We start from the raw sequence: 12,875 nt of genomic DNA, 5'->3' as shown, positions 1-12,875 counted from the left end.
TGACCCCTAAATGTTGATCATGTGACTGATGTTATGTGTTTTGTGTCCCAGGTGTGCAGCTGACAGGAGTAGTCCTAATCACAGAGATGTGTGAAAAGAGCCGAGATACTCTCATCCACTTCAAGAAGGTTGGTTGGATATGATTTACTTCCTGCTCCTCTGCTAAAGAGCTCACAATTTCTATGCACTCACAGATTGCAGTGCGAATAGTTACGTGTGCATAGTTCCACGCATTCATCTGTTTTGCGGTGTATCTCTTCTTGCTTCAGAATGCATGCGAAGTGAAATAGGAGAAAGTAGATAGTAAAGTTCCCTACAGCGGGATCAATATATCCTGTAAGACAGACATAAGTTAACTTTTTTATTCCTTGAATTCATGCCTAAAATGCCAGTACATCTGTGCTTCAAATGAGTAGCAAAATATCAGAATATTCTTTTACCTATGCAGAATTTCTTCCAGTCAGTATACCACAAGCCTTGTAGATCCACAATGATACACGCAGACGTTTGATTCTCTTCTTCTATGATAGTTTGACAGCAGTCTTTCTTTGTTATGATAGCAGGAATCAATGTCACTATATAATACCATGATAGAAGGGGAGGGGGTTATATCCTGAACTTTGTTTTGTAAGTGCTGTTATTTGAAGGTAGATATATTGGGTCAAGTAAATGTTTGACTAACAACAGATGTCACATTTTCAGGAAGCAACCCTAGGATTTGTTCCCTCTTTTCTCAGTTTGATTTATAAGGGTGAGGAATTGTTGTGTTTCGTGTGGGTTAAGCGGTAAATGGTATTCAAGCTCACTTACATACCAACAGAATTTCATCTGGCATAGATTTGGTAGGGTGATTCTCAAAACTACTGTAATATTTTCAGGAACTTGCCAAAAGAAAAAGAGGCACATACTCTTTGTGTCCGTTGTAAGACAAATTGAGATATCATTTTGATATAAGGGGATCTCTGAGTTATCCTTGGTCATGATCAATGTTCTGTGGCAGTGAAGAAAAACTCAAAGAGTTTTTTCCCTTTTTTGGAAACACTTTCCCAAATTCATTGTGGCAGTTTGTCCATGGATTGTGCAAATTTTATCTGCATAAATGTGCGTGACAGACTGTATGTCAGCAAACATCCAATAATTAATGCTGGCTGGTATGCACATTTGAAAGGTATGTTTATTTTGTATTTTGTGTTTTTTTTTAAGTACCTTTGTGAATTTGGGCATGCAAGTCTCGACTTTGAGATAGAACGTTGACTTGATTATTCTTTATGAGGCACCAGGGGTTTGAATTTCACTAGACATGAGCCACTGGTAGAAGAAATATGATTATTTTTTTTTTCAAGCTAAATATAGAGTATTGTTGTCGCCTGTAAGTTCTCCAAGGAATTTCTACTTCACAGAAATTGAACAAATGAGACTGAAAGAAAAATTTTGTTACCTGAAAGCCCCTGGTCTTTGTTCTAAGTTAATGCCTCAAAGGGCAAGCAGATGGATCAGTGTTGTTTAATACTGCATTGCTTGTCATAAATATATGGTTGAAAATATAAATTCTTATCGTAGGGGAAAGATTACAAGGTTAGAAAGGGCATGTTCAGTCTAACAGGATAATCATGATTAAAGCATTTGCAAGATGACTGGTAAATTCAAATATGAGAATAAAGAGGCTATGTGGTGTTGTCCTCTGGGCGCTGTGATGTCAGCTGTTTTGTGTCCGCATCAATTTCTGTCAAATTACAAAAATTAAAACCTTTCAGAATGTATTTTAGGTTTATAAGTGAGTGTTCTACAGTAACACCAGAATACGATAAAGCTGAACTACAATTTCTCAATGTTTGTATGTTTCAAAATATCTTGAGGAGATTGATGGCAATGATACCTTTTCATGCAGAAAGATGAAACTGACTACAGTTTACATACAAGGTTAATGAGTGCTAATTTCCAAGTGATGTAATGGCTACTCAAGTAGGCAACTTTTTCACTTTTTCAAGGCAGGTGATTTACTGCCAATCAATTAGACCCTGATTCTCTTAGCATTTGCTCTATTGCTCTCTAATATCTTTTGAATACAGTCATCTTTTCATGATTTCTCAGTTTTCACAGAATGGATTTTGGTATCTCTGAATCAGCTTGGAGTAGAAGCTAGGCATGGACTACTGTCAAAAGTTCAGCCAAAGGACAGAAAACACATGTCTGTTTTTAGATTTATAATCCAAGCTTTTCCTGGCTGCATTAACAGTGACTATTATATGGAAACTACAGTAGATTTCCTTCTTTCTCTCCCCCCCCCCCCCCCAAATCCCCTGCCATACTCTTCCTCATGTAGTCTAGACAGTGATAAGAAGAGGAAAGATTCTCAGAGCCATGCCACTGTTGAGAACAAATGACTTAACCCTTTGAGGACAGACTGACTTTGCTATTAACACGCATTTGCCATAGACACCTGCCCAAGTATACTCTGTACTCGTTCTTAATGGGTTAAAGGACAAGTTCACCTTCATAAACATAAGGATTGAGAGAATGTAGCAATATTAGTAGAACACATCATTGAAAGTTTGAGGAAAATCAGACAATCCGTTCAAAAGTTATGAATTTTTGAAGTTTTTGTGCAGTACCCGCTGGATGAGAAGACTACTGCAGTGTATGAATAACTTAGATGTCACATGCGTACAAGAATATAAGGAAAATATAAAGAGAATTTCACAAAATTCCATCTTTTGAAAAAAGTACACATTCCCCTGACTCGTTACCGACAAATGTTATTGGTAATATTATTCCCCCTGCCTTTAGAAAGAGGCAAGTCAAGTGCACTTTTATTATGCCAAAAAAAGTGAAAATATGTTGAATTTTCTTTTACATTTTCTTTATACTGTTGTACGCATATGACTCACAAGCTGTAGTAGTCTCCTCATCCAGCGGTTCCAACACAAAAATTTAAAAAATTCATAACTTTTGCATCGATTGTGCAATTTTCCTCAAACTTTCACTGATGTGTTCTACTAATATTGTTGCATTTTCTCAATCCTTATGTTTATGAAGGTGAACTTGTCCTTTAAGCTGTGACACCTGGCTATCCCTCCTGATATATGCTAGGTTGAGAGTTAGTCTCCCTAAAAGGTTTTACTTTAATTATCTGCAGGGTGTGACTTTTCACTGTTTCCAATCATGAGATAATCCCTTTGTGAATTCAAAGAGAAGTGAAACGGTCATGTTTTCAGCTTTAGCTGTTTTTTGGTTTTTTGTCTTGTTGTTGTTTTTTTTTCATCAGACATGGAGGTGGCAGAATGTCTGGTCTGCATCACATTTTTCAACATGCAGGTTAACAAGTTTGGTCTAATATGTCTTGGCACCGTGCCCTAGACTACGGGTTAATAGTTTTTGTGTGTGTCTACAAACAGAGGGTGTCTTTCTATTCTGTGGCACGATTCAAATCCACTCTGCTCTTTCTATGTGAGCTGTTTATAGTTTAGTGTAATGAAAGTTTTGTGGCATATGATTCATATGAACTGCCATTCTAAAAACACAGACTTAAAGAATCAGATCTTAATACAGTGTACTCCCGTTATAATGACCACGGTTATAATGAAATTCCGGTTATAACGAGGTAAAAATTCGGGCCGTAACGTTATCCACTTTATGTATTTTTATTGTTTATTTGTTCAGTTATAACGAAATTTCGATATAACAAAAGAAAACTGCCGGTCCCGAGGACTTTGTTATAACGGGAGTCCACTGTACATGTATCACTTTGAAGATGAGAACAGGAATATTGTATAAAATGTTTTGTCAGTGTGTGTTCAAGACTTGAAAAGAATTAAGTAGGTAGAGATTAGACCAGATCTAGAAAGCAAAAATGTAGAAGAGCATAGAAGACTCTGTTTGAAGCAGAACACCTGAGATATTTCTTCCTATACTGTTCTTAACAGTTGTGCATTTTGCCCCATGATGCTCTTGTATGCTAGGTGTGTTGAATCTGCTGCCCTCTTTCTTAATATGCTTTAGTATTAAGGGGCTCAATACAGCACGTCCCCAAAAAAATTACAATCTGATTTTTGCAATGAAAATTGCCAATATGATTAAACTGTCTAAATGCTACTTCAGGGTCTTAAAATATAATTCACCTAAGCTATATTTTGCAGAAAACCCCATTCTATTTGGTTAAGTTGTCACAGAGAAATGTGGATCTTTATAAAGCATGTCATGGGTCTGATTCTTCCAAATTTAGCACTCATGGATGCTCTTGGTAGTGCATAATGTGTGAGCACAATGGACAGAACTTTGAGGGAAGGGATTCCTGACATGCTCTACAAAACCCCGCATTTCTCTTTGACCACTGAAGCAAATTGGATGGGGTTTTCTGTAAGATGTGGGTAATAAGCTATAGTTTCATACCCTGACATTGTATTTGGATTGATTCACTACTTCTAAAGTTACCATTGTGTAGGGTCCCATTGTAATTTTTTGGGGACATTCGGTATATTCACATATCCCAGTAAGTGTCATGTGACCTGGTGTGGTCGTTTGATCAAGGATGTTGACCTTGTCTTAGCCGATTCTCTGATGAATAAATCACCCTTTTTGTGAATGCAGATGAAAATTAACACTGCTATCAACCCCTATTGTAAGCGGGAGATTGGGGTAAGAGAATTGTGTGTATTTTATGCAATATGTGTGGCCCAAGTTACATTGCAATATTTTATTTCACTTCATACCACAATAGATACAGGGCCTAGTGGGTTAGTAGTGGCAGCTATCATAGCTCACTGTGTATGTCAACCTGCCTTCGTCAATGTCTGCTATTTAAGTGCCTTAGCTCTGTGATCTTGCATATTGCCGATCACTCTAACCAAAAACATGAATAAATGCAAGAGAGTATATGACATGTTATTAAATTTGCATGTAAATAATGAGTGTTAAAGGATAGACATGGATTGGTTCATATCCATTGCATTGATAATGTGCTTGAAGTGTTGCAGTGATATTTCAACATCTCTTTATACCAGATGGCATTTACATTCAAACCAGGGAGGTGTTACAGAGATGGAGTTGCAACTCTTCGTAATTCATGCGAACACATGTTTGGGTTCAAGGCGTTGCAATGGAATGTCTAGCATTCCATTACGCTTTGAAGTCATGCTCGGCACCGCTAGTTGCAAGACGAAGTTCGGAGACGAAGAACGCATTTCACCTTTCGTTGAATTACAAGCTTTATTTCACCGCAAAATTTTTAATGAAATACTCGAATTGATTTAGAATAGTTTAGGAAAGAATTCAATATCATTAACATGTAATTCTAGTTTCTTCGTAATTCGCAAATCGAAAGGAAATGAAAATTAGGCCCTCTTAAAAACTCATTTTTTTTCTATAATGCGCACATTTCCGCATGTTAATTTTCTATCTTTTGATAAGGGATATTTTGATCTTTCAAATAAAGTACTCCGTTAAAGCGTGTTCCAGCGTGTTTTCAAACTATTTGCTGTTAAAATTGTGAGTTTTACACTGCATTTTGATTCGCTGCTCCAATTCAAGGTACACAAATTCATTGTTGCCATCACACTGAAAGAGAGAGCGAATTGCAGTAGGGGCAAGTATTTCTAGATGTGAGAGCGCTAGTCCCGATTATTGATGCTCTCTTTTGTCAAAGCACATCGTTAACACCTGTAGTTGAACGCATAACTTCTCGGCGGTGCCGCGCATGACTTCAAAGGAGAGCTTTAGTTGCCTCTCCTTCTCTAGCACCTCCCTGTTCAAACACAGTGAAATAAAATTGAACAGAAGTCAAATGCACTGTTGTTTTTAATAAATGATATAGGATAAAGAAGATGTGAAATTCTTGTGATAGAGCTAACACAATGATAGACATTTCTCACTCAGGAGTTGTAAATGTGTTTATACACAGAATGAATCAAACGAGTCACTGTTCTCAGCTGTTCCTTAACACTTTTAAAATGCCAGTGTGCCAGTGTTTACTATGGCTATCTAGTGGCACAGATGTAGAAACGTAGGAATGTGCTACACTTGGCTAACCATTGTCTGTTTCACATTTCATTACAGAAAGTGTCTCATTACCATAAAGTTTTTTTTGTATACAGTGCACTTTTTTTTTTTCATCATGAAAAATGTCAAAAGTTGGGGATGCACCTAACTAACAGGTACAAGAAAATCTTGGCAGTGGTTGGTTTGCCAAGCCTGATGTATGTAAACCTCTTCTTAGGAAGTCAATGCAGTGCTAGTGTTGCATGTACATGTATGATTGTGTTTAAGAAATGTAAGAGATATTGATTTGAAATTTCATAATGCCGCATTTACAATTCAGCGAATCAATCAATACTTGTGCTATCACTGCTATTGTTTCATCTTGAATTTGGCAGTTGCGGTGAAGAATTTTGCCAAAGGCTGTTGTGAAAATGGGGCCGGAATGATTAGTAGCATACGATTCAGATTCAAATGTATAATCATGTCCATAGTGTCATGGGAACCATCACCGTACTCATGTCTTGAGCCTCCACTTTTCAGTGATGAAAGTAACCCCTTCTCACTTATGAAAGTAGGTATCAAAGGGAACAGTTTTGGAAAATTTGCAGTGTGGCATGCACTCAATACGCATACTTCCGTTGTTCATGCAAACACACAGATTTTAGTGGAAATTTGCATTATTTTTGCATTTGTGTTTTTGCGGACTCCCAAAATTAGGGTGTACTGTATACACAAGAAACCTGACTGCACTGTTTACTATAAACTTTGCAGTATACATTTTTCACACTTTCATTCACGTAGTAAGTGTTGTTACACTGTCTGATACATTAGATTGAGTTTTCCCCTATATTTCCACTTCTTGTCTCATTCTCATCAATGCCAATCACAGTTGGAGGTATGTTGTTTAATCATTCCATTGGACCCATTTGCAAATTTTGTATATTGTTACCCAGTTCCCATCTACTCTCCCATTGTCTTACTATATGTTCCTGGGGCTGAGTCAGTACATTTAAGTAGTTAACTCAAAAAAGAGAAAAAACACATCAGTACATACAGTGAGAATACATATCTCCTCCCTCAAGGCATCTAAGAACTCTACAATTGTAGATCAAAATCACAAGAAATACATGTTTAGTCTCACATTCACTAAAGCTCTGTTCAAATCTGCTCACCTTCTACTTCTGCCTATGTTCATGTCACAAAGAGAGGAGTAATATTTGACTCAGCCCCATATATTTTCTTTTTTGCGTATTATCTTTTTGCTGTATTATCAACAGCATTCTTCCAAACTTTCTCAGTGACCATCCATCCCTTCTATGTTCAGATATGTTTGTTGATGTACTTATTTATGACTGTGCCTGTCTTATTGTTTGTTTCCTGGTAGTCATGTTAGTGAACAGTACCATAATTGGTTTTTTTCCTCCCATCATATTCTGTTTTTCTTGACTAGAGATAGTGTTATACCATGTCCTCTTTGGGACAAACTTCAAACATTTGCATGATTTGTGCTTTAGTTCGCCTAGTGAACTTTAAAAGTTAATTTTTGTCATAAAGTTTAGAAAATCATCATCGATAGCATGCTCTGTCTTTATATAATACCTTCCATTTGTCTGTGCAAAGATGTTGTCTATGGGAATTTTGCTTATTCTGTGTTAGAAATGTGCTTAATTCAGACATATGAAATCTGTATGCAGGAACTTTGGTATGTTTTTCCCCATCAAATTTGCACTTTTTCCTCTGCAGCACATCATACTTACATGTTTGTATTGTTGTGAAGTGATTTTCCCTTTACATTTAAAAACATTATTTAACGTAATATTCCTTCATGATTCAATGCTGCTTTTTTCCCCCAGTATATGAGGAAGATGTCTCTCCTGTATTCGTAAATTCCTGAGCTACTTGTGTTGTATTTAAAGTATGTGGGGCACGTTTTGTGTTATTCATAATTTATTTAAATGCAAAGTATATTGTGATGTTGATTTTAAACCCTTGCACTATTCCTTGATATTACTTAAACCTATGGGTCATGACCATTTTCTGTATTAACTGCAGCTTTACAGTGTATTGGGTCTCTGATTTCTCATTTTAGATAAGAATCTTGAAACAATAAGTGCATTAAAAAGCAGAAATGAATTTTTACCGAAATCCACCATTGTCCACTAAGAAATCCAGGCCAACTAAAAGCTGCATGTGTCATACAGTTAACTTTTTTTAAAAGATTATAAGTTAAGTATGTGTCCATTAAACTGGAAATCCTTAAATTAACTACAAGACATTTCCCGAGTCTTTACCCATGCCCTGAATCTTGCTAGGATAGTGTACTAGTAGCTTCCTGACCTTAGTACCCAAGAAGTGTTTCCTTGTATTTTGTAGCCGTGATGTCCCATTTGTGTGTGTGTGTGTGTGTGTGTGTGTGTGTGTGTGTGTGTGTGTGTGTGTGTGGACACTTCCTCTCTCTTTCTCTCTTTCTCTATTAAAAAAAGAGAAAGAATAATAATAATGAAATATATGCTCTCGAGAGCTGATTTGTACCCAGTAACATTGCATATGTTTGAATTTTGCATTTATTAAAATGTATTTATTGCTTGTGGGAATACTCTGCTGAGTTTTCAGGTCTCAAGATAACTCTTATTTTCATAGTGTATTGTTGCAGTGCATGAAAATTGATTACATTTTATTTCCATAACTTGTCCAGGCTAGTTTGTTCGCAGTGACCCTCAGGTTGACCTGAATAATTCCCCAGCATAATTTGTAGTCATTACTGTTGCCACCAAAGAAGTATAGGGTTCTTCCAGTGCATGAACTTCTGAATATATGATGATTGAGGATAGGCCATGGTGGAAGATACAAGAATCTAATTTCATCCATCTGGCCTGGGAAGTTTCTGTAAATGCTCAAGAAGACTGATTGTGAGTGACAATGTGTTCTGTGCATTTTCAGTTGGTGCCCAACCTGGTACGGATACTGAAGAACTTGATAATGTCTGGCTACTCACCAGAGCATGATGTGTCAGGAGTCAGTGACCCATTTTTACAAGTAAGTACTGTTGAAAATGATAAGCAGACTGTTTAGGCAAGCACTTGAATAATAATCAATCCGTAGACTTAGACAACTGTTCAAATGTCATTGTATTTTTCTTTTTCCTAGAAGAATGTTTATTGATATGCAAAGTATTGCTCCAATCACAAATCTCCCCTTCGCAAAAAATGGAAATAAATAAAAAAATAATAATTATGATAATTATCAGTATTGTGAGTTGTGATTTCTTCGAAATGAGTAAATACACATATGTGAAACCTGGAGAGATTTTAAAGGGGTTCTTTGATTTCCATAGGCTTTCAATATACCTCAAGGGAGATGGATGTGTTGTGCATGTAAACTTTTACTTAACACACCTGTTTATGTCATGTTCCTTCACCCTCCTATTTCATTCTGATTTTTCCCAATCATACAAATCCATCTTCTTACCCCTCCATTGATTTTGCCCCTTTCCTGCTCCATTTCCTTGTACCATACCCTATTCACTCTCATCCCCTCTTCTTCCACTCTTCCCCTTTCCCCTCCCCCTTGCCCACCCCCCCCCCCCCCCATCATCCTCATCACTGCACCCTCCCACCACTCCAGGTGAAGATCCTACGACTGCTGAGGATTCTAGGGCGGGGCGATGCAGACTGCAGTGAAGCCATGAACGATATCCTGGCCCAGGTAGCCACCAACACAGAGACCAGCAAGAATGTGGGCAATGCCATCCTCTATGAGACGGTTCTGACCATCATGGACATCAAGTCGGAGAGTGGACTTCGTGTCCTGGCCATCAACATCCTGGGCAGGTTCCTCCTCAACACAGACAAGAACATCAGGTGAGAGATTTGATAAACATAGAGACAGATGGGTGAATGGAAACCACTCTAAGCAATAAGTTAACTTTGCTGAAATAAAGTTAAGTATCATCTCTGCTTACATTTAATGGTCAACTATGATTTCAGTATCAGGTACTTCTCCAAAGATTTGATAGAATTTACTCTGAGGTGTAGAGTTCCTATTATCGTTAATGTCAGAAGTATAGAAAAATTCGTATTATAAATGTTTTGTGGGATTTGTTCTTATATGTGATGAATATGTTATTTTGTGTCTAAAATGGCAATCTGCCTCCTTATGCTGGTAAATATGAGAATCTTTCTGGATTTTTCCAAAATGAACTTTCAGAAGATAAGAGGAAATTACCTATATGTACATCAATCTTTGCACAAAGGTATGGACCACCGGAGTAAAAAAATGAACTAATTATTCTCTGTAAATGTAGGAGGTTTGATAATGATGTTTTTGAACCTCTGTGTTTTCAGATTGAGGGGTTCATGTGGACATGATTACAGGAAGGATTGATGCCATAGTTTTGAATAAGGCAGAGAAAAGAAGATGCAGCTATTATCAGTATACAATGGCAGCCTTATATGTGATGAGGGTATAATGATGATGTTACTGGCATGGTTATGTGCTGTCATGTTTTTTTGTTTATGTGCATTTCTTTCCAGATATGTTGCTCTGAATACATTGCTGAAAACAGTGCTAGCAGACATGAATGCAGTCCAGAGGCATAGAAGCACAATTGTGGATTGTTTAAAAGATCCAGATATCTCCATCCAAAAGTAAGATCTTACCCTAAACACTCATTATGTATACTCTTCAAGTTTACTTGAGAAGTGACAGGCTATTTGTGTGGATATAATTCTTCAAGCATGTAGGTGCTACTTTAATACAGCTTATATCTGAGAGAGAAAAAGAGATCATCAAATCTCCTTTAAGATGACAAAACTCTGGTATATTTTCAAATTTAGTTGATTCTAAAAACTGGATATAATATTAGGATTTGTGTCTTGGCCAGAAACATCAAAGTACGATTATAATTAACAATGACATACAGCAAGTACATTTTGATGGTGTGACCAACTATTGCACAAAAAATTAGACTTCCTCAATGCTAAATGTATGGCGTATACAGAAACCCCATGGTGTTATGGACTCTAACCTTTTTGGAATGCATTTGTGTTTGATTACAGGAGAGCAGTAGAACTTTGCTTTGCCCTCATCAATAGCTCCAACATCAGGACGATGGTCAAGGAACTCATCTTTTTCTTGGACCGGGCCGACCCAGAGTTCAAGTCCTACACCTCATCCAACATCTTCCTCGCATGTGAAAAGTAAAGTCTTCCAAGTCCTCTTGAGTTATACCACCGTCTTAGGCACTCTTTGCTTCTTACAGTATCGTCACATTCCTTATTGTACTCATTTTATAGACACGTCACAATAGTCAATTTATGGTGAGCAAGAAGCACTTGATGACTAGGCTTTATCATTGTGAAGTAAAGAAAAGATGCATCAACATTGGAGGAAAGAAAGAGCAAAACAAGGTTTCATTGAGGTATACTTTCATTTGTTTGTACTTGGCAAAGGACTTTGGTAGTTTTAGCATTGATTGCTACCTTCAGATGAACTTTGGATAGATTTTAAAGACTTTTGAGTGTGGTGCTACCTCCAGGGGTAAGACATGGCCCAACTCAGAATGATGTAGATTGCATCAAGAAATGTAAAGCAGAAATGTAATTTTAGTGAAAGTATGATCTCCCGTAGACTGCTCATTCAGTATGTTTACTTCACTCATTGAGATTTATTTTGAAGGAACATATGTCAGTTTATTGTGTGTTAAGTGCAAAGCCATGCCTTGAAACTGGTTTACAAATTGCCCTTCATAAACATAAATAAGCACCGATTATTCAGTGTTAAACCTGTTGAGGACGAGTCCTGAGTGTACTTGGCAAAGTATCTATGGGAAATGCATGTTTTGGCAAAATCAGCCCGTCCTCGACAGGTTAAGTAGTAGGCATGATAACAAATCATGGGCATACATACTTGGGATGGATTTAATTTGAATCAATCCATGCCTGCACTGGTGATATATGTTAGAAGTGAGGATTGCTTTTTAAATGCACTTTTTGTTTGTCTGTATTTCTGTCTTCAACCTGTCTTTCTTTATAAACAAGAGTAGCTTACTAAATGTGATTGTTTCCTGTTTTCTCTTTATTTAAACCCTCATGTATGTCTTACACAGGTGTGGTTAGGAACAATTGTTGTGGTTAAGACAGCCCATAAAGTCCAAGATGATATACTTTCCTATGTCTTCTGTCTAGGTATGCTCCTAACAAGAGGTGGCACATAGACACCATGATGCGTGTCTTGTCGGCAGCCGGTAACAACGTCCCAGATGAATCGGTGGCTAGCCTCATTCAGATGATCTCAGAGACATCGTCGTTGCATGCCTACACTGTTCAGCAACTCTACAAGGCCTGCAAGGAGGACATCAGCCAGGTGAGATCGTCTGCTATCATCTCAACTCTTACAGCCAGAGTATCATGCTTTGGCCCATTTTTAGCTTCATATCTTCTCTTTTAACCGTTGAGGACGGTTTGATTTTGCTACAACATGCATTTTCCACAGACACTTGCCCAAGTATACTCAGGACTCGTCCTCAACGGGTTAATGACAAGTATGAGTAGATAATTTATAAAGGAGATTATTTGTACCACAAATATTATAGACGATAGTATATCCAACTTGAATACGTTATACCATGCAAGCTTCTTCCCTCATTGAATATTCCACTAGTAGACCATCCAAAACACCTTGTATGTCATTGTGAGTGTGTCTCTATGCATCATATAATGGAAACCACAGTGGTAAACCTTTGGGCTAGATCTTTGTTTTATGCTGTTACCTCATGGCTTTTCATGGAAATGATAGAAAATGCTTAACTTTGTAAACCTGGGGGCATTTTATGAAGCGTTATGTCAGATATTTCTTTTTCTTTTTCTGACAAACTGTTGTAAGCCGCTGAAATCCTTGCATCT

At 37.3% G+C, this 12,875-nt stretch overlaps 1 protein-coding gene across 1 annotated transcript in view; it reads left to right on the top strand.

Moving 5' to 3' along the window:
- LOC139727351 (AP-1 complex subunit gamma-1-like) overlaps nt 1-12,875 on the top strand; it is a 55,308-nt gene that overhangs the window by 25,146 nt on the left and 17,287 nt on the right. Inside the window, exons 7-12 of the mRNA XM_071638314.1 lie at nt 52-128; nt 8,914-9,009; nt 9,598-9,833; nt 10,506-10,619; nt 11,031-11,171; nt 12,159-12,336. Of these exons, the coding sequence (XP_071494415.1) occupies nt 52-128; nt 8,914-9,009; nt 9,598-9,833; nt 10,506-10,619; nt 11,031-11,171; nt 12,159-12,336 (842 nt within the window). The remainder of the gene's footprint in view (nt 1-51; nt 129-8,913; nt 9,010-9,597; nt 9,834-10,505; nt 10,620-11,030; nt 11,172-12,158; nt 12,337-12,875) is intronic.

Source organism: Diadema antillarum, unplaced genomic scaffold, assembly GCF_040938485.1.
Source record: "Diadema antillarum isolate AM-2024a unplaced genomic scaffold, OU_Dant_1.0 scf00000017, whole genome shotgun sequence".
NCBI classification, from domain to species: Eukaryota; Metazoa; Echinodermata; class Echinoidea; order Diadematoida; family Diadematidae; genus Diadema; species Diadema antillarum.
Note: the sequence above shows the minus strand (reverse complement) of the source record. Positions and strands in the feature narration are given on the sequence as shown.